This window comes from Gossypium hirsutum, chromosome D05, assembly GCF_007990345.1.
Source record: "Gossypium hirsutum isolate 1008001.06 chromosome D05, Gossypium_hirsutum_v2.1, whole genome shotgun sequence".
In the NCBI taxonomy this organism is placed as follows: Eukaryota; Viridiplantae; Streptophyta; class Magnoliopsida; order Malvales; family Malvaceae; genus Gossypium; species Gossypium hirsutum.
Window position 1 is genome coordinate 62,413,541 of NC_053441.1, and position 26,848 is coordinate 62,440,388.

The window sequence follows — 26,848 nt, forward strand, 5'->3', positions numbered from 1 at the left end:
GGACTCTTGTAGTCCTAATTGGTGTGGTTGGTTGGACGGAGTTGGTGTGTAGCAAATGGAGGTAGGATCTGTGATTGCATTTTTTTCCGAATCTCAATATGCATCTCTATCTGATTATGAAATACATCTTATTCTGTATATGAGAATATGTTTGAATTTGTATCTAAAAATGTATTTGTTTATTTATGTATATCTGATTTGTTGCTTGAGATGTGTTACACATTCGACTTTTAGCTCACCCATTTGCTTAATATGGTTTAGATTATCTTCAGACTTAGGACCGTACGGCGTGCGGGAGCTCGAATTGATTTCTCACTTAAGTTCGTTTGATTATTTTTAATTAATTAAGTTTTTCAGACTTTTGGGTTTTTGAACTAAGTTTTCAGATTTGGTTTGTTTTTGGGTTTTTGTTTTGGTCATTGGTTTTTTCTCTTTTTTTTTGTATTTTAATACGAAACTGTAAAATCATACGTTTTACCAAATTTAGAATTTGGTTTCTAAAATTAAAACTCTAAAATTTCCACTGCAAAATTAAATAAGTCATTAAGTGATTTCACTGTAGGATAAGTGTTCCAAACATAAGATTTGACTAAAACCTGTAAGAATTTTCTGTGAAATAAATAAGTTTTGTGCACAATTTCCAAAATAACATGTAAGAGATTTGTTAAAAATTAATATTTTCAAATAATGTTATTACTAAAGTTAAAGAGCAAATTTCTGAAAGTTTCCATTGTTTTATAAGTAAATGTTTAAGAGTTTCCACTATTTTATAAGTCAATGTTTAAGAGATTGTGTTGTGAAATAGATGTTAAACTTGTGATTTTCCTGAAACTCGTATAAGTTTAGTTAAATTAAGATTTTAGATCATACGATTTCTAAGTTAGATTTTTCATTGGTTTTTCATATGAGTTGTTGTAATTTCTTCAGATTTGGCTATAACATTAATTCTAGCCCTTTTAATTTTTTTTAGATTTTCCACTATATTAATAAAATTATAACTTAAAAACCTAAATGATTAATAGAAATGTTAACAAAGAGAAAACTAGACGTAATTTTATTTCAAATCATAGTCATTATATTGAGATATACATTGGCGACATTAATTGGATATACCTTGGAAAAAACTTTTTCATCACTTTATGATCATTTTAATTATTTATATTTTTGTAATTTTTAAAACAATAAATTTAAAATTTATAGTTTTGAAAAGGTTTAAGTACAATTTTTTTTTCTTTTTTTTTTGCTCAATCGAGTAACATAACTCAAGGAAGACGTTGGAACCACCAAGTCTTTCAAGAACAAAAGAATTACAACAAAGTTTCATCAGACAATCCAAATCAAACACCCCTTCACAACAATTACAATAATGACTTTAGCAATTTCACCACGAGGTTTTAAAAAGAGAAGATCTCGATATATCTGCTTTTGCCAACGCGTCTACCATACCATTACTTTTTCGATCAATAATCACAATCTGAAAATGAGCCAGTTGCTTAGAGCCACAGTCGATGTCCCCAAGCAATTTTCATAATGACCATGGTCTATAATACCTTTTAGACAGCCATTCCAAAGCAGCATCGAGCATAATTCTATTATTAATGGAACATGCACCTTCCTACTCACTTCAATATACATATCCACTCCTATTTTAATTGCCATTATTTCTGCCAAATTCATTCCCCTAGCTTCAACTCGCCCCGAAAATAAAGCACAAGCCACCCCTTTTTAATCTCTCAAAACTCCACCACACCCTGCAACCTCCTCTAAAACAACACCAGCCACATTGAATTTCATCCACTCGGTTGGAGGTGACTCCCAATGGGAAACAATCATGTTTTTCATATTCAATGAGGGGCGACATTTTACTAGCCAAGACCACCAATCCCCTTCCAAAAATTGGCATTCTTCATGCACTACCCTAGCCCACATCAAAGCTCTTATTTTAGAGTGGAACAACATTGTATCAGGATTTTTCGATGCCCTTTCAAATACGTTGTTGTTCTGAACTAACTGTTGGAAAAAACACGTTAGCGAACAAAATAATTAAATATAAATAAACACATATAAAATAAAATATAAATAGAATGATTTATATTTAATTTATCAAATATGAAAACCAATCAAAATCGTAACAAAATTTGAAATCAAAAGAAAGAATAGAGATTTTACTAAACGTTGAGGCTTGTTAAAAACAGTTTCCTTAAGACGGATTCGGCTGCTCCTACGGTACTTGGAGAAACGTTGGTCAAATGTCTCCCAGGATACAACAACAACAATGATCAAAGCAGTAGCACCTCTGCAGCGATCAACAAACGAACATTGCCTTTTTTCTATCACCGGAACGTTTGAAAAATTCAAAGAATAAAAGAAGAGTTTTGAGAGCAACAGAAAATCGGTGTGAGAGTGTGGAAAATAAGCAAAGAAGCCTTAGCCTTTTATAAAAAGATTATGTCCTGAGAAAAATAAATTCGTGTTGGGCTAAAATATTCTCAGGCCCATTTTGGGCCCGACTGGTCCAAACATTTCGCATCGCCCACGTTGTGTGCGCCCCAAACCCCATTGGGTTTGGACCGACACCCCCTATGCACGAGGCAAGATTCCAAGCTTAGTCATTCAATCACCCTTTAAAAAGGTTCCCATATATAAACACATTTCACACTTGGTATTTAACCAATGTGGGATCTAAGCCTTTATTTTTCCTCAACAAATATTTCCAAGCAGCTTACTTTGAGCATCAATTTCGCATTCATTACTCAACCATTTTGAGCATATGATATATCATTATAAAGGTCCCATGGAGTAGAATATGAAACCATAATTTTATGATTCAACTCTCCACCTTTACCTATTGAAAATATACCTCAAAGTTCCCATAATATGTATTTTTTCCAACAATCCCCCGCGAATGAAAATTGATAGTTTTATCGAAAAACATTGACTCGATGTGGTGATAGAACCTACGATCAATAGTTTCATAGGATAGGTAGGTATCCACCCTTGAACCTTCCCTTGTGAAAGTATATTTACTTTACTAGCTGACCAGTAGACATGATGTCCTTGAAATGTTCTGTCTTTTGTGTAAACGATGATATACCTCACACAACTACCTCATTGGCAAGATTTTAGTTCTCATGAGTATGTTCATATAGCCGTGAACATCTTTTAGTTTTGCAAGATTTTGAGAGAACTATGCCCCAATAGTCTTCTCGAAGCAGCCCCACTTCACTCTCACATAGGTGACTTATGTTGTTCGACTCAACAAAATACACGATGGTCATTAAAAGCATTGCTTAACCTTTCCCATTTTTAGTCACTGTTTACATCATAGGAACAGACTTGGGATAAGTACCCCACAGTGACCTCACAAGGTCTATGCAATTAGGTTGTCCCTTTGAACCTAGATCTTAGGACCTCTAGTCAACTAGGTAGGGTTTTCCTTCATATAGCGCCTTTTATTTTCATAGGCTTTAGTCTCATTCCTTTCGATGTTTTATCAACATGATCTCATTTTAAGCCTTTAGTCAGCAAATCCATAATGTTATCTTTTGATTTTACAAAATCAATAAAGATAACTTCGTTTGAGATCAGTTGTTTAACGATATTGTTTAGACGACATATATGTCTCAACTTATCATTATACGTTACGTTAGCAAGACATCCTCCACACTTTCAAGTGGTTGTAGGATGGTTTGCTGCCTTTCCATAAATCAAATGGTGTCTTGTCTATTTTTCTTGTAGCGTACCTTATTTAAAAGGTAATTAACTCATAAAAATGCTCCCCCCACATTTCCTGTGATAACCTAGAGCTTTTTAGTAGTGTGTTCATCTTTTCTCTTTAAAGTCTATTTTTTTGCTCGGCTACTCTAGTTGAGGAAAGTATGGTGGTGTTAAAGTCTATTTTTTTGCTCGGCTACTCTAGTTGAGGAAAGTACGGTGGTGTTACTTCATGAATAATGTCATGTTGTGCACAGTATTCACCAAATGGTTCAACATATTCATCACCACGATCACTTCTCACCATCTTAATCTTTTTATTAAGTTGGTTTTCAACTTCCCGCTTATAGAGAGACAATGTCTCTATAGCTTTGTCTGTACACATAGCAATATTTTGTTTTATCATCAATGAATGTAATAAAATATTTATTCCCTCCTCCCGTTTGAACAAACTTTAAGTCACAAACATCGTTATGTATAAGATCAAGTGGTTCTGTGCTTCTTTCAACAGTTTGAAATGAAGACCTTGTTAATTTTGTCTCAACACAGGTTTCACATTTATGTTTATAATTAATGTGAAACGAAGGAATGTGCTCCAAATTAATTAATCTACGTAAAATATCATAATTAACATGTCTGAGCGTACCATGCCATAAACCAAATGAATCAAGCATATAAACAGAGGAAGAAGCGACATTTTTATTCATTGTCTTTGCTTTTACAGAGATTGCATTAAGTTTCCACATGTTATTTAATACATATCCCCTTCTCGCATACATTCCCCCTTTGACAAAACTAGCTTCTAGGATTCAAACATCATCTTAAAGTCGTGTACATTAAGGAGTGTACCAGAAATAAGGTTCTTGCGTATGTCAGGCACATACAACACATTTTGAAGCTTGAGTTCTTTGCTAGAAGTCATCTTCAAAACCACAGTACCCTTCCCCTTGATATTGGAAGTTGCAGCATTGCCCATATAAAGCTTCTCTCCATTTTCACAAGGTTCCAACTCAGAAAATGAGTCTTCGTCACAGAAGATATGACATGTGACACCTGTATCAAGCCACCGTTCTCTTGGATTTGAATCAACCATGTTGACTTCAGAAATCACAGCACATAAGTCCATATCTTCCACAGCATTGATGAGAGTTTACATTTTCTGTCAAGAAATAGAATCAGCTTTTGTTAGACGACAGGAATCTAATAAAACCCGAAACAAAAGTTTATATAGTCTAATATAAAATACAATAAAACAATGCACCAAGTAAGTAACCCTAAAAGAGAGGTGGTGCACTCTGCACGCTTAAATACAAAGTCCTTCAAAGAACCAATCCTAGACATGCATTCTCATACTATCTTTTTAATTCACCGTTGATAAATTTCATTTTTAATTCACAATTTAAAGCCACAATTAGGCCAAAAAAAATAAAGAAAAAATTTCCTTTTTATTTTGTTAAATGGCAAAATTAAAATTCTGAAACAAAATCAAAATCAATTTTGTTAAACGACTGGACTAAATCCTAACAAAATTATGTAATTAAATCAAAATAAATTCTGTTAAACGGCGGGAATAAATCTCGAAACAGGATTATTTGATTAAGTCTTCATTTGGAAACAAATTAATATTGGAGAAAATCTTATTAAACGGCGAGAATAAATCTTAAAACAGATTTTATTTAATTTAATTTAATTCTAATTTGGAAACAAAATTAAAATTGAATAAAATATTTTTAATCAGCGGGAATAAATCTCGAAATAGATTTTATTTAATTTTAATTTCTTGTTTTTGGAAATAAAATTAAAAAAAAGAATAAAATTCATTGAACGGCAGGAATAAATCTCAAAATAGATTTTATTTTCATTTAAATACTCATTTTGGAAATAAAATCAAAATGGAATAAAATTCGTTAAACGGCAGAATAAATTCCGAAACAGATTTTATTTAACTTTAATTTAGAAACAAAATTGAATAAAATTTGTTAAATGGTGAGAATAAATCCCGAAACAGATTTTATTTAGTTTTAATATTCGTTTGGAAATAAATAAAAAAATAGAGAATAAAATCTGTTGAACGGCTGGAAAATAAAATCAGGAAACATATTTTATTTAATTTCAAAATTTATTTTCTAATAAATTTTCTTTTCTTTTCTTTTCGCCTTGGTATCTCATTTAACTCGGATTAGAGAATTACAAAAATAATCAAGTCTGTCTTAAAATTGTTGGACAAAATACGTTAGCGAACAAAATAATTAAATATAAATAAACACATAAAAGATAAAATATAAATAGAATGATTTATATTTAATTTATCAAATACAAAAACCAATTAAAACTGTAACAAAAGTTGAAATCAAAAGAAAGAATAGAGATTTTACTAAACGTTGAGGCATGTTAAAAATTATTTTCTTAAGACAGATTCGGCCGCTCCTACAGTACTTGGAGAAACGTTGGTCGAATATCTCCCAGGATACAACAACAACAATGATCAAAGCAGTAGCACCTCTGCAATGATTAACAAACGAACATTGCCTTTTTCTATCACCGAAACGTTTGAAAAATTAGGAGAATAAAAGAAGAGTTTTAAGAGCAACCGATCGGTGTGAGAGTGTGGAAAATAAGCAAAGGAATCTTAGCCTTTTAAAGGCATTTAGGATGGTAGAAATTTTGGAAATATCCACAAAATCTACCACTAAAGGAGCCTACAAATCAAATTGATTGGAATCAAATAAATAAGATAGTTCTTATATAAAAAGATTATCTCTGCTGCCCATTTTGGGCCCGATCAAAGGACAACAATTGAGACAACTTCCTAACTGTAAATTCCCCGGCACTGTTGTGAATCCAAATTATACGATCCTCCACTTTCGAATCAAGTTCGATACTCCCCACCAAATTCTTCAAATTATTCAACATACTCACCTCCCTATCCAGCAACACCCTTGAGAAAACGTCCCTTCAGGGCACCTCTTCAAAGCCATTATTCCTTGCTACATCTTTGACCACAATATTCTTCACAGTAGCAAGTCTAAACAATCTAGGGAATTCCACCTTCAATGGACGAATCCCACACCAAATATCCTCCCAAAAGAGGACAGATTTCCCATTCCCAATCACCCATCTAACAGATTCCGACCCAATCCATTTTGACACTTCCTCTAAGTTTGAATTTTCCACAATACCACACCAAACTACGGGCATTTCTTTTGGTTTGGAAGTCTTAAATCTCCAATGTTGCAAATGCGCGTCATACTTCTTTGGGGAAAGTGGGAGGGAGTAAAAGTAATGGGGAAAAGTAAAAAAATTTAGGGGTTTGAAGTAAAAATGTAAAATATTATAGTTTTAAATTCAATTTATTCAAATTATTTGAATTATTCAAATTTGAAAATTAAACTCCATTGAACTCGAAATTTGAAAAGAAAAAGTTTGAGTTGACTCGATTAACTCGAATAACTCAATTCGTTTAACTCGAAATTTAAATTTTTTAAAAATTTTTCGAATCGAATCGAGTTTTGTTCACCCTTACATAATATTATTTATAATGATCAAAATTTGATTATTTCATTACAAAGTATATTATCTTTTAATAAAATTTATTACATGTGATGTAATAAATTTGATTGTATAACATAAATTGTTTGTGTACACAAATTTGAAATTGACTACTAATCCTTTGGAATTGGCTATAAATTTGAGGTTTTAATCGGCAATTAATTTAATAAAGAATTCAAAACTTATCTCAATAGACTTTAAGTGTTAATGATTAGTGGGTGTTTTTATCTTAATTTTAGTATTTATAACTCATGCTATTTTTATATTTAAAATATATAAAATAGCAAAATTTTCACAACCAAAAGCTTGAAAAGAACTTTATTGAATTATTAAGGCAATAAGTAGAAAGACAATCGATTTGTACTTTCTTCCATCCCTTAAACAACAAGCTTAATATAATTTCAAAGTGTGACTGGCTCAATCAACAATGAAGTGATTACATCTTTCATCGCTTTTCTAACATATGTATAGCCATCTCCTTCCTTGTAAACCACATCCATTACCCTCGAAAGGTTTAGGCTACGATTCATAACCTCTGTTGGCATTTCTGTTGGTTTCAGAAGCTCTTGATTCATATCTTTCCAAGCACTCTCAATATATTTGTTGAATACATCGTATGTGTCGTGTGCTGTTACGTTATATTCTTTCATGTAATAGTCGATTACTGACCAATCGTCTTCTCTCCTATGCTTGAACTGCATTCGTAATAAAATTAAAATTATTCTATCATTATGTACCCTAAAATTTGTCAATATATTAAACTTTATTTGTATAGTGATGATAAAATACCTTTATTGACAATACTTCCTCACTAGTAACCCTAAAATAAAACTAGGTTTTCTTTCTTATTCGACTAAAAATGACATATAAACATTAAACTTCATTTGTTTCATATCATGATCAAAACCATAGTTTGATTTCATTAAAAATATATTTAATTATTGAGTTAAGAGTTCGATTTCTTGTGATTATATAAATATATTATTATACCTTGTGTTCAGCAATATCATCCATAAACCTACAAATAATTGCGGAAGCTTGAATGATCTTAGGTTCACTGGCTGCCCATTTAAAGGTCTCTGGTGTTACGATATCTCTCATACCGACGAAAGATGTAATAGCAAGCATGGCATAACCAGTAGATGACAATGCATTAATCTTAAATTCCTCGAATGATGGTTTGTAGTTTTGAAGAGTCCATTTGGCCTCCACAAAATAGGATTGAGCAAGTCGTATCATCTGAGGCAACAAAATCCCAACAATTATCACTAATATCAAATCAAATTCTATAATAATATTTAAATGACTATATATTGTTATTCAAGTTAATTGTTTTTTCAGATCTAGAATTTAGCTAATATCTTATCTCGTTTGTACCAAATAAATGTTTGTCTGTATACATACTGCATTTTTCGCATATTCGACACGATATTGTCTCCCGTGCTCAGCCAGTAGTTGTTTCATTTCTTCATAAACATCTAATAGTGCCTTGTAGCTCAGTTTCATATATTCTGGAAGTTGGTCTATGCATTTAATTTCCCACCTGAATCCAACTTCATTGTTATATTCGATCATTTGACATAATATATTTGAATGTTAATCTCCAATTAAAGAAATCTAACCTATCAAACAAATTAAAAACATACCTCTCAATAGCACTTGTATAGGGATTGAGCTCATCATATGTTGCATATGAGTCATATGTATCATCTATAACAGATGTCATTATTATCACTTTTGTCATCATCTTTCTACCAAGTGAATAGTGGGGCTCAAAGTACACTCCCAAGATCCAAAAATAGCATTCAACCACTCTATCTTTTGTATATGGCAACTTTGTTTGAAAGTCTAAATCATTCCGCCACCTAAATAATGAATTTTTAAAGGTTTAATTAGTTTCACATTCATGTTGCGGATGAGTAAATGATTAGATTCTTGATTCAATTTCAATTGGCAATCTCAAATTTTAAAATGTATATAACTAGAATGAAATAGGTGAAAAAGATGAATCTGAGGTTCATGTCGTCACTTTTAACTATTGCTATTTAATACGTTTAAGATTCAAATATTGGCATTTGCAACTCGTCTCCTATATTGAGGATGATGCCTCCTATAAATTCAACTCCATCCACGAAAAAATTAAAATAGATGAAAAAAAAAACAGAGGTGAGAAAGATTATAAAACATACCTAAAAATCTCACTTAGCTCTTTCCTATGCAAAAGTTGTAACATGTTGAAATCGATCTTAGCAAACTCCAACAAAGCCTTATTATGGGACTCAATATCTTGGTATACTGAAAGATAGTGCCTTGCCTCAACCCTTGGCAAGCCTCTTCGAATTGATTGTTTCAAAGCATGAGAAACCTGTTCGGACAAAGGATAGTCCAAAGATGCCACCGCAAGGCTTAAATTGTTGGCGGAGAAAGAAATTGCTTCATCCAATATATCTTCCCCATGAACCCTCAAATAGGAGGCCTCGTAAAGTTCCAACAATCCTCGAACATTGTTTGTCACAGATGACTTGAAATTCCCTTGCTCTTCCTTAAACTTGTTGAATGCGTCTGAGATCAAATTAACCAAAATGAAATATCGTTATCAAACATTCCATGCTATGATATACTCAAGAAACTTAAAAACAATGTGTTGTTGTTCAAATAATTACTGCATGAAACATTGAATCCATGCTCTCGGAGTAATCGGAATCTAAGAGATGTAGTGTAGAGGTCGTTCTCGGCATCAATATTGTTGTTATGGTAGATGTTCTCTAGTTCATCTTCGATCTCCTTGGTGAAATGGTAACTCACACCCAGTCTTTGAACTGAATCAATGAAGGTTAACTTTTGGGTTGAATTAGCCATTGGTGCCACAATCATCTTCCTCACTTCTTCTTTCAATTGTTGGTGGCGTTTTTCAGTTTCAGCATCAATATTCTGCTCAAAATAATGAAAATTTTCTTCGTATTGAATCACTAAATAATTAAACAAATAATATGTTAAGATTATATATCAATATGCTCATATGTATGTATACCTTGTCGGGACAGTTGTGGAAGAAATCTCCCCAAATGCTAGGCGGATAATCGGCTTTGGGACGCATTTCATCCTTATTGGAAGAAAGGGGTGATGAAGAAGGCATTTGGGAAACTTGTGAAGTCATTTCGATTGATCAAAAGCAAAAATTCAAAAGCTTAATTTGAGTAATTTGGCACAAATCTGTGAGGATAAGAGTGCAGCTGTTGCATGTATTTATAGGTTGGAACAAGGACTAAGCAACGTAACTTGTTTACTACTATACTATTCTAGTGACTAATTGACCATATACACATTAATTTATGGCCTCATGTTCTCAATCTATACAGATTTAAAATTCATCTTCAATTTTTAAAATATCTTAATTCAGTCCTCAAGGTATTAGTATCATATCAATCAAGTCCTTCCATACAATTACGTTAGGTATTAGATGCCAATTCAAATTTGAGTTAAGTGTCTTTATAGATCAAATTGGAAAGACATATATACCTACTGCATAGATAAAATTTAATTGGCATTATTTTCCAATATGTCAAATCCAAGTTTTTCAAGTGATAGATATACATAAGTCTACAATTTAATTCGCATGTTTAAGTATGTTCCACATCATATCCTAATTGACGTTTAACACTTAGATTAACTACTATGCTATGCTGATATTTTAAAGACTAAATTAACGTATTTTGAAGTTTAAAAACTAAATAGAATTGGCATAACATCAAATTTAGTACTCAACGGTTATTTTTTTTTGGTCAATTTGGCACTTTTTTTGGGAGTTAAATTTGGTCCTCAATCTTTTTCTAAAAAAATTTCATGCTTCACTATAAATCTTTAAAAAAGAGTTGAATTAATATTTTTAATGGAAATAAACCATTACTTTGTAAACATAGTAGCTCATATAGCAATCCATATATTTTTCATACTATTTTTAAAAAATAATAATGAAACTAAAAGAACAACCCAAAAGTTCTTTTTAGCTGGAAAAGCTAAATTTTTCTGCTTTTCATCTGCTTAAAAGCACTTGCAATAAATTAAAATTTTAGTACCAAATGAAATGGGTTCTTTATTGCTTTTGACGGAAAAGTGTTTTTTCGTATAAAAGCCCATCACTTAAGCATAGGAGAACGGGGCCTATGATACCACTAAATGTAACACCTCAAACCCGGTCTAGAAGTTATGATCAGATACTGAGGAATTACATCAATCCGTTCAAAGCTTCGATTTATATCAAACTCAATGCATGTTTCAAAAACATAAAATTTTTGCAAAACTCCCATAGATGTTTAGAAAAATCCAAGTTCGAAAACTCTTATTTAAAACCCAGAATTCACATTTAAAGTATTGGAAACTTAACATTTGACTTCTAGAAATGATAAAATTATAATTTAATCTTTTGACATTTTATAATTATATTTTAACTCTCATAAAATTATACAACTTAATTCTGGCCCCCAAAATTTTTTTTCTAGCTTTTCCACTATATTAATATAATTATAACTTAAAAAACTGAATGATTGCCAATTGAGTCTTAGCTTGATTGGCATCGGCATTGTTGCCAATACAGAATGACGTGGGTTCAAGTGCGCTGAAGTGTGTTATCCTCCTATTTAAGGGTTGGGAAGGGGCTATGACATTGTATTAAAAAGAGCAGATATAATAAGACCCTATAATGAGATTAATGTTAAAAAAAATACATATTGGAAACATTAATTGAAATATACATAACTTAATTCGAGTTTTAAAAAAGTTTAGGATTTAGATTATTTTTAGATTTGAGTTATTTTGGCTCATTCCCGTTTGAAGCTTGAAAATTTCAAGTTAGATTATTTAGTATCGATTTCTTTCAAGCTAATGACAATTTAAGTTTGAATCAATTTGAATTTAAGTTATTGACATTTTATAATGAAGTCGAGTTAAGTTAAGTTTAAGTTTAAAATCAACCAGGTCAAATTTTGAGTTCAGATAAAAAAAAACTACTCAAAATGGGAAAAAAAAAAAGCACATTGATCATATTTTGAGGCGTACATGAAAGAGTACATGACTTGAAAATTGACATATGAGACCATACGATGTTTACGGTTGATAAGAAAATAGTGACCAAAAAGAGAAAATAGTTATCCACGTGCATGACTGCATTTCGGTTGGAATGGAGTGTTGAAAAGAAATAGGAAAGTTATAATGTGGATACTTGTATTATAAACTAAATAGCAAATTAATTCCTTAATTATAAAAGTGAGCAATTTAGTCCCTTTGCATTTAATTTAAAAGATAATATAAATCCTTAATTGCATTTAAAAGTGAGCAATTTAGTCCCGTCATAATTTTTAAAAGATTAAATTAAAATTTTATCACTTGAAGTGTTAGTGTACTTTTATTATTTATTAATTTAAAATTATATAAATTTAAAGGACTAAAAATTTAATTTCATATTTTAAGAAGATGGGCGCTGCCACCCCCCTCCCACCGCCCTTACTTAAATGTTAAAAAATATGAATGTCATGTTTCAATACGACGATCAAAATATGTATTTTTTTATATCACCTTATAATATGTTAAAGTCATCACATTTTTTACATTTAACTTCACCATTATTTATAATTTTATATATTTATTTCGAAATTTAATGTAAATAACTAAATTGCTAATTTTAATAATAGAAAAATTAATTTACCCCTAAATCAGCTTAATGAATTGTCTTATGTTTATAAACAAAAGAGATACTTGAATATAGAATTTTGTCCATGTGTTGGATTGAGTCTCATTATAGCCCAAAATCTTTTATAAGGTAATATTAATCTTCCTCTTTAATGAAATTCTCAAATCCAACTTGACATGAGCTCACATTAGAGGTGTTCATGGGCCGGGTGGCCCGGCCCGGCCTGACGACCGGCCCGAAATATGAGAGGGTTTGGGTAAAAATATAGGCCCGAAATATGGGCTTGGGCAAAAAAACGAGGCCCGATTAAAAAACGGGCTAGGCCTCGGGCACCACTTTTTTGGCCTTGGCCCGGGCCCGGCCCAAATAATAAATTTATTTTTTTATTTTTTTAATTTTAAAATTTTAAAATTTTTTTTAAAATTTTTTTAAAATTTTTTTAAAATTTTTTCAAAATTTTTTTAAAATACTTTTTTTTAATTTTTTTTAATTTTAATATATTTTTAAAATACTTTTTTTAATTTTTATTTTAATTTTTAAAATAAATTTTTTATACTTATTTAAAAAGCGGGCCGGGCCGGGCCCAGACTTATAATTTTTTTCCCGGGCTTAGGCAAAATTCTAGGCCCATATTTCGGGCCAGGCCCGGGCCTAAGATTTAGGCCGAAATTTTTTCTGGGCCCGGCCCGGCCCATTAACACCTCTAGCTCACATATATCCCCTCAAGCCGTGTGTGATAGATACTAAGTGGTGTAGGGAATGAGCTCATCATATGTTGCATATAAATCATATGTATCATCTATAACAGATGTCATTATTATAACTTTTGTCATTATCTTTCTACCAAGTGAATAGTGGGGCTCAAAGTACACTCCCAAGATCCAAAAATAACATTCAACGACTCTATCTTTTGTATATGGCAACTTTATTTGAAAGTCTAAATCATTCCGCCACCTAAAAAATGAATCTTTAAAGGTTTAATTAGTTTCACATTCATGTTGCGGATGAGTAAATGGTTAGATTCTTGACTTAGGCTAAATCTTTGAAGGGGAAGGGGAGAGCTCTCAGTTTTTCTTTTTCTGAAACTAAGGGCTAAATGATTTTTTTTTGTTTAAAACTTGACTTTTATAGGCCCCAAAATGATGTCGTTTTGGGCAGGCCTCTCAGTGGCCAAAACGGCGCCGTTTTGGCCATGAAACCGTGACCCGACCCGCTCCAACCTCAGGATCCGCATGTTTTTGTGGAAGGTTCTATTTGCGCTTCTGGCTCTTCCGCCCTTTTTATTATTTACAATCAAGTTTTTTTATTTTTTTATTTTTCCCTATAATTTATTCCGGCTTCGACTTTAGTCCCTGATGGAACTATGCGTTTTGGAGTGTGGGAATTATTTCTCATTCAATCCCTCTATCTTATCCGCGCGTTCAATCTAGTCCTCCCTTTTGCATTTATTTCTAATTTGCCCCAAAACTTTGTTCTAAAGCTCAATTTGATCCTATTTTGTTATTTTGGCTATTCTATTATTAAATTAATTAGTTTAAAATTATTATTGCTATTATTATTTTACCTTATTTATATACTTATTATTACTATAGCTATATCATTAAATCAATTAGTTTTTATATTATTATTTCCTTTTTTTATTTACTAACATAAACACTTTAAATGCATTTATTTTATTTTATCTCCTTTTTTCTTTTTCCTCTTCAAAACTTTAGACTATTTATCATCGTTAATATTATTATTTTTATTACTATAACCCTAATTCCACCCCTTTTTAATGATCATTTCAATATTTCCTAGATTAATCGCTTTAATGTTATTTTGTGTATTTATTTATTAATTTCTTTTAATTTTGATATCGTCATGTTATGTTTTTTTATATTATTGTTTATACCGTTATTATTCATTAGTATTGATGATTTTGTTGTTTCTTTGATTAATTAATTTTAAAGTGACTGTCGAAACCATTTTTTTACCGTGAAAACGGGATTGACTTGGATTTTGAAAACGAAAACGAACAGGGGAGTCACCACCAATCTTTTTTGATGAGGTGCGATCGAGCCACCTCAAAAAATTATTGTTTTTAATAAACGATTTGATTTTATCAAAACAGCGGTTTTGGTCTACGAAAATCAGAAAATGGGTCCGGGTATCGGTTACATACGAGGAAGGATTAGTACCCTCGTAACGCCCAAAATTGGTACCTAGTTGATTAATTAGTGTCTTAGTGTCGAAAATTGAAAATTTTGAAGAGTTTTCTAAAAATATGATCCTTTCGTCAAAACATTGAGAATTTTTGAGACAAAGACATATTTTCACGTTAATCAAGAAAGAGAATTACTTCCCGTAAGTTAGGACGCAATGCCTAAAATTCTTGATACGAGAATGAATACCGAAAATTTTATTTAAAAAGATATTCAATTATCTCGGGTTTAGAAAAGAAATCATGTTCTGTAAGTTAGAACCTGATCTTTTGTTAAATCCTGAGATCATAAAAATTTGCTTGAAACAATTCGTATATTTAGATTTATTGAGAAAATCAAAATCCCGTAAGTTAGGATACGACTTTTCTGAATCTCAAAATACGAAATGCTATTTGTTTGAAACAAATTTTGATGTATCGAGCGAAATAAAGCACGAAGTCGTAAAAAATGCAAAAATAGATTATATCGTTGGCATGCAAGACAAGCAATGATAAATACGATGATGCAAACGTGAATAGCATGAGCAACAACCAATAAAAGATAAATAAAAGATGAATCAATCATGCAAGATAATAAGTAGATAAACTATTCGAATAAGATGGGCATAAAATAAGAAAGTAAACACCGCGTGAAACAACAAAACCGTAATGGAAATAAATAAAAATGTACAATATAAAATAAATAAATATATGTATGTATGTCTACGTAAAATTATAAAAATAAGAAGAATATATGTATGTATACGTTTAAAATATAAAAATGTAGGTAAGTATGTATATATATATGTTTACGAATTGAAATATGCATTTACGAATTGAAATATGCATTTATATTGTCGAACCCATTTTTTTGATAAAACAAAAAAAATAGTTGACGACTTAAAAATGAAAATTGGAGTCGCAACCGATCCTTTATTGAAGTGTGATCGGCTCACCTTAAAAATGATCTTGGTCTATGAAATTTGAAAAAATGAGTTCGGGAGTTTGTTACGCACAAGGAAGGGTTAGCACCCTCGTAATGCCTAAAAATCAGTACCAAATTGATTATTGTAATGTCTTAGTGTCGAGGATTAAAAAGATTTTTTTTTTAAAAACTCAAATGATGAAATCTGAAAAAGATAATCAAATGTTTAAGTCAAACAAAGAAATCGAGACCCAATACGTTATGATACAATTTCTCAAAATCCCCAAACTTTGAATATCGCTTTTATTTTATAAGAAAACCTTCATTTCGAGAAAGTAATATGTCATGCCCAATACATTAGGACACAACAAGTTAAGTTCCCGGAAATGATTTTTATACTTATGCATTTTGAATAAAGCATATACTCGGTTATTTAGGATTAATAAAGAAAATCGGAACCCAATACGTTATGGCTCAATTTCCTTGAAAATCCCGAATATTGAATATTGCATTATTTTAAAAGCCTTTGAATCAAAAGAAAATGATTTTAATGTTTTGACGAAACCAAAATATATATTTTTAAAAGGTATTTTAAAAAGTTAATGTTCAATATAAAACAAATACTTTAATTTAAATTATGCATGTATATGTATTTACAAAATATATATATAAGGATGATATATAAGTGAATTTTGAAAATATGTATGCATATATTAAAACTTGTATATAAAGTATACATATATAAAAACATGAAATACACCAAACAAAAAAAATAAAAAAAAAACTTATAATAATTCTACAAAAAAGGTATGCATTCATATATTATAGAAAATGCATATATATGTGCATAGATTATGGAATATAAAAGATGCATACGTGTTATAAAATGTTAATGCATATATATATATACAAAAGTCATGAAAATAAAACAATAATAAAATATATAAAAAATATATACATGAGTTTACCCCCAAAAAAATGTATAAGTGTAATATGTCAGTAAATTATAAAATGCGGAAAATATATTTATAATAGTTTTGAATAGTGTATGAATATATATACATATTATAAAAAATGTATAAACATATATATATAGATAGATTATAAAATATGGACAATGTATAAATATTATAAAATATAAATGTATATACATATATATAAAAACTATGAAAATAAAATAATAAAATAATAAAAATAAAATTTGTATATGTATTTAAAAACATTTAAAATATATACATATATATTATAAAACACATATGCGTGTATATATGTAAGTATAATAATAATAGTAATAATAATAATAATAACAAAATTAATAAAATAAACTAAAAAAACCTAAAATGAAAGATTAAGGATTAAATTGAAAAAAACTGAAGTTTCAGGGGCAAATCTGAAATAAATAAAACACCAATGGATCAAATAGAACACGCAGTAAACAGTGGAGAACCAAAAGTGAAATAAATCCCGCCCTCAAATCCGCTGCGCAGCAACCCGGATTTAATTGAAACGAAAATAAAATAAGTTGCGAAATTTAAAAGAAATAAAAAATAATTTAAAAACACCGTAAAATCAGAAGAACTAATTGCGCAAATAGTCCATTGAAAATAAAACGCGGATCTTATGAAAATGGGTCAAGTCACACTCGGGTAAAGGCAAAATGGCGCCGTTTTGAGGCCACTGAAACAGGCCCCAAACGACGTCGTTTTAAGCTCTATAAATTCCAATTTTAAAAAACCGTAAATCATTTTCCCCTCTCTGCCATTTGAAGTTGCGCCGTGGCCTTTCCTCTCTGCCATTTCAGACCCCTCTCGCTCCGATGACGACGAAACGAAGAGGTCCTCCAGCCACACTCACAACGGTAAGTTCTCTTTTCCCTTTCCTTTCCGTTTTATGCACAAAGCAATAAATCAAAAAAGAAAAAATGAAACAAAACTAAATAAGAGATCACCTTCTGCCAAAACTTTTCCTTTTTCTTCTATTTCTTTTCAAAAAATGTTTTTTTCCTTCAATCGTTGTAAACCTTTTACAAAAACCGATTAGCCCTTTTTTAGCCGAATCCTTACAACTCAAATAATAATATTTTTTTAATATTTTCTCCCTCTTTCGTTTTGCTTGCTGTTCGTGGTTTATTTGTTGCAGGTACGTGCGCGTGTGGGGGTTGCTGCGACGTGGGGCGTGCACGGCGCTGGAGGTTGCTGCGACGTGGGGTGGCTGCTGCTAACTGCTGCTTAGGGTTAGGCTAGGGTTAGATTTGGGTTTGGGGTAGTGACTTGGGCCTTATTGGGCCAAACGTAATTGGGTCAGATTAGTTAATTTGGGCCCGGGCAACAATTGGGTATTACAGATTAGTTAATTTGGGCCCCGGGCAACAATTGGGTATTACAGATTAGTTAATTTGGGCCCCGGCAACAATTGGGTATTACAGATATTTTTATAATAATATTCATAAAAGTATAAACATATATATATACTTATCATAAACAAAAGCGTATTTTGAAATTAATTATAAAATATGTAAAACATATTTAATGTAAAATTTACACACATTTGTATATTAAGATATATGTATATGTATTTACAAAAAAAAAATGTATAGGTATGATATATATATATATAAGTAAATTATGAAAATATGTATATGTATGTATTAAAATATGTATATATATGTATAAAAGAAATGAAATATGCAAAAAATATATTTATAATAATTTAAAAAAAGTGTACGTATATATGTATATTACAAAGAATGTATGTATATATATGTATGAATTATAAAATGCCTATGCAAATATATATATTAGAAATACATACGCATAAGTACATACAATACTAATACTATTATATAACAATAATAACAATATTAAAATAATTAATTTGGAAATAAAATAACTAATGAAGGATTAAATTGAATCCCAAGTAAAATTTGAGGACCGAAATCAAAGTAAAAAAGATGAGAGAAACACAGAAAAGGGTTAAGTCAGGGCATGTGTGAAAGGACGGGGGCTGATTGGGAAAATATCCCCAGCCTCATGCGCGTCATTTCACGCAAGACTAAAGTGAAACATATGAAAAAAAATGCGGCCGAGTAAAAAAAAAGGGGACCAGATTGCACTAGGGCGCAAAAGTGGAGGGTCCACGCCTGCAAATATCCCACCCAAATAGATGCACGCGGATCCTCCCACTGGGTCAGGTCACCGCGCAGGTCAAAGAACTAAACGACGCTGTTTTGGCGCTACTACCTTTGCCATAAAACGACGTCGTATTGCGTTTTTATTTAAACAAAAATTAAAAAAAAAAAAAACATAAGCCATATGCCCCCAAAACAAAAGTATTGCTGCTTCTTTTTCTCTGCTAGGGTTTTTAACCCAACCTCTGCCGCTATGCCTCCATCACAATTCCACCGTGAACTATAGTCGGAGCCGCACCATAAAAGGCTTTTTGGCTCCCTCTCGTGCGGATCTTCAAGGCGTCGCAAGGTAAGCCTTCTTTTTTACTCCTTTATTTACTTTTTTTTTTAATGTAAACAAAGAGAAAAAGAAAAACGAAAATCTACCTTCAATCTATCTTTTTTGTATTCTGAAATCTCTATTTCAAATATTTTTCTGTTTTTCCATTTGATTCGTGAAAAAAAAACCCTTTACAAATGCTACAATCGGCTTTATATAGCTGAATATTACAAAAATTATTTATTTTTCTTTTATATTTTTCCTATTTTCTCTCTTATGCTAGTGTTGTTCGTGGTTTGTTACAGGTGCACTGGAGGAGAACGTGCGTTGTGCAGGGGCGACGTGCTGCGACGTTGGTGAGGTTGCTGTAGCACTGGTTTGCTGCTAACTGTTTAGGGTTTCTATGTCTTGGGATAATTCGAGCTGTTGGTATTGGGCTGAAGTCTGTATTGGGTTTTGGGTAAATTTTGTTGTAATCTGGACATGGACCTAATTTCATTTGATTTATTATTTTGGATTTATTTCTTACACGGGCGTGCAAATTGGCCTATTACAATGTATATTATGTGATCATTGTTATTTTACATTCGTATTCTCGCTATTCGTCGTTTTAATATTTTATTCGTGTAACATTTCAAGTATCACATTAATTTTGACCCAAATGCATATTTTTTTTAAAAATAAAAATATTTCGTATTTTGGAATTCGAAAAGATCGTATCCTAACTTACGAGGTCTCATTTTTTTTATAATTCCAAATATACGATCCCTTTTTTTAAAAAAAATTGTCTTAGGAATCAGAAAAGGACCGTGTTCCAACTTACGGGATATGATTTCTTCTCCAAAACCGAGATGATCAAAATTTCTAAAAATAAATAATTTTTTAGTGTTTATTCTCGTGTTGGGATTAGAGATATTGTGTCTTAACTCACGGGATACAATTTTTTTCTCGATTAATGTGAAATACACCCTTCTTTTTTTAATAAAAGGATCGTATTTTTAAATTTCTTTTCGAATTTTTAATTTTTCGACATTAGGACATTAATTAATCAATTAGGTACCAATTTTTGGGCGTTACGAGGGTGCTAATCCTTTCTCGTGCATAACCAACTCCCGTGCCTGTTTTCTCTAATTTTGTAGACCAAAATTATTATTTTAATAAATCAAAATGTTTTATGCCCGTTTTCTCGAATTTTGTAGACCAAAATAATTATTTTAATAAATCAAAATATTTTATTAAAATGATTAAATTCAAGGTGACCCGATCACACCTCGAAAAAGATTGGTGGCGACTCCATTTTCGTTTTAGAAGTTGATCATGTTTTTTCAAAAAAAATGGTTTCGACAAATGTAATGTTTCAAAATGACATGAAAAGAAAGAGAAAAGCCAAATATCAACCATTTAAAAAAAATTATTTTACTTTTGTATTTAATTTTTCGTTTCTTTTAGACATTAAATTTGCATTGATTATCAAATCACCTCAAAATAGATGAAAAAATTAATGCTTGTTACATTTGCTTATGTGGCATCTATGCGGCAGTCCATGTGTATGCCACATTAGCAATTAATTAATTTTTTAAAAATAAAAAAAAATTTCATCTATTTTGGAGAAATTTGACAAACAATGCAAGTTCAAAAACTAAAAGAGACAAAAAAATTAAATGAAAAAACTAAAATAGTATCTTTTTTTATAAAATTAAAGAATCAAATAAATCATTATTACAATATTATTTAAAGAATGATTAAAAATTATTTAATTAATACCTATAACATATAATGTAGAGGCGAAGTTAGAAACTTTTTTTGAGAGGCCGGAATTAAGTTGTATATTGTTATGAGAGTTAAAATATAATTGCACCATTTTAATAGTTTATATCTTTACCATTTTTAAAAGATTAAATTAAAATTTTATCACTAGCTTGAAGAGTTAGTGTAATTTTATTATTTATTAATTTAAATTTATATAAATTTAAAGGACTAAAATTTTAATTTCATATTTTAAGAAGATGGGCGCTGCCACCCCCCCCCCACCGCCCTTACTTAAATGTTAAAAAATATGAATGTCATGTTTCAAAATAACTTGAAAAGAAAGTTTCAAAAACAGTACGACGATCAAAATATGTATTTTTTCACATCACTTTAAAATATGTTAAAGTCATCACATTTTTACATTTAACTTCACCATCATTTATAATTTTATATATTTATTTCGAAATTTAATGTAAATAACTAAATTGCTAATTTTAATAATAGAACAATTAATTTACCCCTAAAAAGGAAACATTCAGCGTAATGAATTGCCTTATGCTTATAAACAAAAGAGATACTTGAATAGAATTTTGTCCATGAGTTGGATCGAGTCTTACTATAGCCCAAAATCTTTTATAAGGTAATATTTGTCTTCCTCTTTAATGGAATTCTCAAATCCAACTTGACATGAGCTCGCATATATCCCCTCAAGCCATGTGTGATAGATACTAAGTGGTGTGTAAAGCTGGGTGGGCGTTTTATACCCCACGTGGTGTGTTAGATGGTCGGAAATAGTGTGCAGAGGATGGGGGTAGGATTATGCATATCTGTATCTGTACGACTCTGTTATGATTCTAATTCTGTAGTATATTTATATCTATATCTGTTCTGCCATGCGACTAAATTTGAATTTGTGTTTTCGCATGCGTTACACACTGAGTTATAAAAACTCACCTTCTGTTTGTCTGTTACTTTCAGCTAACCCTTAGACTTAGGCGGGTCGGTGTGACGGGAGCTCGGATATGGCTAACTACATGAATTTTCCTATTTGAAATTCTGGATTTGAGAGTTTTGTAATTTTGGGGCTCTCTGGACATTTTGGATTTTAATTTGTGATATCTTGTATGATGTTTGATAAAACAATTTACGAAAACAACTATTTTATGAAATCAACCGTTTTTGAGGAAACAAACTCGAGTTTTCAAAATATAATGACTTAAGAACTTTCGCTACAAATTATTTGCTTCATTTGAAAACGTAAACAATTTACGGTTTTAACTGATAAGTATACCAACATGTTTTTAAATAGGTAGATTCTTTTAGCAAGAAAGATATATGATGCTTTCAAAAAGTAAAAGTCGGATTGATAACTTTTCTTCGAAGCATTCCCAGATTCGACCATAACGTATAGGTCGGGTTTGGGGTAATATAATTATAATATTGTTTAATCATCAATGTATATATATACATATAAAATGTTCATATATTATATATATGGTATGATATAACATTATATAATATAGTAGTGGGGCTAAATTTCAAATGTGCGAAGAGTATAGGGAATTAGAGCATATTTCAACCAATATAATAATAACTAATAATGTAGAATAATTAATATATTATGTATTACTATTATAGTAAGCGATATAGCATTACATAATGTAATAATATATTTTAAAATTATTAATACATATATATAACTATTAAATGATCCAAAATCAAAATTGAATTTACCATCCAATTTGCTTAAATTGGGTTTGTTTAGTTGGTTAAGTTGGTTTTAATAGCTAACTAAATAGATGACATACTATTATATAATATAATAATATAGTATATACTATGACGAAAACTGTTAATACATATATAATTATTATTATATTATAAATTATAATAAAAGATATAGTATTAGTAGTTACGTGTGATTTAGTAATTTACAACACATGTTTGTTAGCTATGATATCCTAAGCTTTTGATATAACAACATTTAAGATAAATTTTATACACTATACTCCCAAAGTCATTTGGAGGAAATATGGTTGAATATTTATCAAACATTTTTAAAGACTTGCAACATACTCAAAAACATGTATACGTGTTTTATAAGGTTCCTAATGTTTTTGAGTCAAAACCAAAGTGCTCAAAATGTTTTTAAGATACTTTGGTAATCAAGTCTCTAGACAAATTGAGTTTTGTCTTGAGACAAATAAACATCAAATTAGCTAAGGTATGCTTCAAGGAAGCCTTATCTCAGGACATTCGAGTAATTGTCTCAAGACATATAGCCAAATGTCTCGAGGCACAGCTTGCCAACAACTATATAAAGGTCATATTTGTTCTTCTTGTCTCAAGACACATTGCTGCAGGATGCATTAAATGCTGGAAATAAAAAACTCCCGACGGTTAGAAGTCATCTCCAACGACCATAAATGTCCACAAATTTGTTCCTTAGTATAAATACAAGTTAATTAAAGACACATCAAGACATAAAAGATGAACATTCAAGCATAAAAATCAAGAGAAAATCATCAAATTATTTATTTCTTTATTTTCTATTGTACATATCTCTTAGATGCTTATTGTTAGATCTTTTTATCATTCTCATTTCAATTATTTGAGAGAGTTAAACACTTGTAAACTCACACGTCTGTGAGGTCTTTATTGTTTACATCTTTTCTTATACTTACAAAAAGCTACTTAAGGTTTTTGAGGTATAAAACTTTTGGGTAAACTACACTTATGGTCACTTTTGTTTACTTCAGGTTACATTTTAGTCACTTATGTTTGAAATATTACGTTTTAGTCACTTACGTTATCGTGTTGTAATATTTTAATCGTTGAGCTGTTAATTGCCGTTAACGGTGTAACGGTAAGCTGACGTGGCATGTTAAATCATCATTTCAAACAAAAATTTTAGGTTAAATTATACAATTGATCCCCATATTTTTTTGTTTTGGGCAATTTAATTTATTTTTTATGTCCTATAAACTTTACTCTCTCTTTTTCTCTTTATTTTCCATTCTCTTCTGTTTCTCATTCTATTTTCCTACCTTCTCCAAGTCTTTTAACATATTAAGAAGTCGAATTGGCAGTGAAGAAAGAAGTAGGAAGTCGAAAGCCATCATTGTCTATAATCAAAACCCATAAAACTATACCATGATTCTTTCTTCACTGCCAATTTAACTTCCTGATATGTTAAAAGAAATGGAAAAGGTAGGAAAATAGAGGTGGAAGCAAAAGAAAATGAAAAAAAAAGTTAAAAGAACATAAAATAAAAAATTAAATTACTCAAAATGAAAAAAATATAGAGACTAATTGTATAATTTAACCTAAAATTTTTGTTTGAAATGATAATTTAATATGCCACGTCAGCTTACCGTTACACTGTTAACAGCAATTAATGGCTCAATGACTCAAATGCTACAACATGATAACGTAAGTGACTAAAACGTAACAGGTCAAACATAAGTGACTAAAATGTAACCTGAAGTAAACAAAAGTGACCATAAGTGTACTTTACCCTAAAACTTTTAGTATTTTGTAAAGGATTTTAGTTGAGCCGTAAAAACTAGAACGATTCTAGTTAAGGCATAAAAAACTAAGGGAAATATTCTATCTAAGGCTTGTGAAAAAAATGGGGATTATAAAGGTTATACATTGTCGGGATTTTTACCAAAATATTACAAAAAAATAAAAAATTATCAAAATATTATACTTTTTTATTTACGAAAATAATACAAAAAAACAAAAAAATAGAAAAAAAAAAGGTTGTTGCGACGTGACAGGACACTGGAGGAGGGTTTCCCATAGGCGGCACCAAAGGTGCCTTTCCCATAGGCGGCACCACTTGTGTTATAAATCTGTCCAGCTGCTTCAGAGAAAAATAGGAAGAAGCAGAAGAGAAAGAGGACGTGGCTCCGGAAAAAGAGAGAAAAAGAGAGAAAGAGAAGAGAAAAAAAAGGTATTTTTTAAAAATAATTGATTATCTTGTTGTTATGTTTTTTGTATAATTCTTATTATTTTTTGTTGTTAGTTTAGTTATTAAGATTAATAAAAACTCAAATTGATAGTTTTAGTTAGTATTATTATTATGGTTAGTTATTATTTTTAGTAAAACCCTAATTATTATTGTTAGTTAGTATTATTTTGAGTATAAAACTATTATTATTGTTATTGTGTTAGTTATTAGGGTTAGTGGTTAAACGTTGTTCATGTACAAAATGATAACTAAAAAAGTATGAGCTTAAGGATGAAAAATTGCATATTGAAACATTAATTTTTTTATTTAAGTAATTTATTTACCGTTGGAGATTTTTTTTGAGATTTTGTTTATTTTTTGACAGATTGAATATTGAAGATGGATAATAAGTTTTTTGTATGCTTTTATTTCGATGGAGTCATCTTGACAACAAGTGTTGGATGTGTATTTGAATGTCGGCAACAAATAGCAATGAGATTTAATAGAAATGTCTAATTGGATGAAATGAAGGCAAGGATTAATGCAAAAATTCTTAGACGTTGTGGGAGAAGGATATCAAAAATTTTCTACAAGTTTCCAGTTTCGACAAATCCAGTCAAATTCACCGAAATGGAACTTGTAGAAGATGAAGACGTGGAGACAATGGTCGCTCTTTACTGTGGGAATGGGAATGGGAGTGACAAGAATGCATCTGATGAAGAACACGGAGCTCAAAAACCATGGATGGTGGCTCCAATATCATACGTTGATAGTGAATCGACTATGGGTGGGATCGGTATCGATCTGAATATTACACCCGATATTGATGTGGTTGGTGTTGAAGAAGAAGGTGGTAGCGATCATTGGGATGAAGAGGTCGATAGTGACGGTGATCCCGATGTGAACGATGTACCTGATGATATTGACGCTGAAGATGTCAACAACGATGGAAACATTGACGCTTCTTCGGTCGGGGACCAAATGCGACGTATTTTGGTACACAATAATCCTAGGCCACACATGTCGCTCATAGACCCCGACGTAGTGTATGTAGCTGAGTTCCCGGAGTACCCTGAAATAGTTCATCCTCACGGGCTAGCCGTAAATTCTAGTCATGAGGAGTTATTCATAGGCCAAAGATTCAGCTGTAAAGAATAATACATATTTGTTATTAAACGGTACAGCATGAACATATCAGTGGATTATAAAGTTGTAGTTTCTACTCCAACAATATATATTGGGGAGTGTTGGAAGGTAGCGGAAGGCTGCAATTGGCGGGTACGAGCTGCATTCATTAAAAGTTCTTAGATGTGGGAGATACGAAAATTTGTTGGTCCTCATACGTGCACATTAACTCATATGACAGAAGATCATAGAAAACTTGATTCGAAAACTATCTGTACGTGTATCATGCCAATGGTGAAAGACATGCCGATCATTAAAGTTTCAGTACTGATTGTCGAAATGCAAGCACGATTCCAGTATCGAGCATCATACCGAAAGGCATGGATAGCTAAACAGATGGCAATAGAGCAACTGTATAGGGATTACGATTCGTCGTATAACAAGCTATAAGGATGGATAGCTGCTATGCAGGAGTACGTACCGGAGACTACGATTGAGTTACAGACAAGTCCTTATT

The 26,848-nt window shown here is 30.9% G+C and overlaps 1 protein-coding gene and 2 long non-coding RNA genes across 3 annotated transcripts; 2 read left to right on the plus strand and 1 right to left on the minus strand.

Annotated features, from left to right (window-relative positions):
• Nucleotides 1–7,559: 7,559 nt before the first annotated feature.
• On the minus strand, nt 7,560–10,461 carry LOC107902908 ((+)-delta-cadinene synthase isozyme XC14). The gene is made up of 7 exons (XM_016829016.2): nt 10,295–10,461; nt 9,927–10,194; nt 9,453–9,825; nt 8,910–9,128; nt 8,668–8,806; nt 8,254–8,502; nt 7,560–7,958 (listed from the first exon to the last, which is right to left on the minus strand). The coding sequence occupies exons 1-7, from the start codon at nt 10,418–10,420 to the stop codon at nt 7,665–7,667; spliced, it is 1,668 nt and encodes a 555-aa protein (XP_016684505.1). The 5' UTR covers nt 10,421–10,461; the 3' UTR covers nt 7,560–7,664.
• Nucleotides 10,462–17,463: 7,002 nt separating this feature from the next.
• Nucleotides 17,464–18,518, plus strand: LOC107902907 (uncharacterized). The gene is made up of 2 exons (XR_001685625.2): nt 17,464–17,914; nt 18,196–18,518. It is a non-coding gene; the product is annotated as an uncharacterized lncRNA (long non-coding RNA).
• A 396-nt stretch (nt 18,519–18,914) lies between these two features.
• Nucleotides 18,915–20,030, plus strand: LOC121216926 (uncharacterized). The gene is made up of 2 exons (XR_005913147.1): nt 18,915–19,532; nt 19,808–20,030. It is a non-coding gene; the product is annotated as an uncharacterized lncRNA (long non-coding RNA).
• Nucleotides 20,031–26,848: the final 6,818 nt, after the last annotated feature.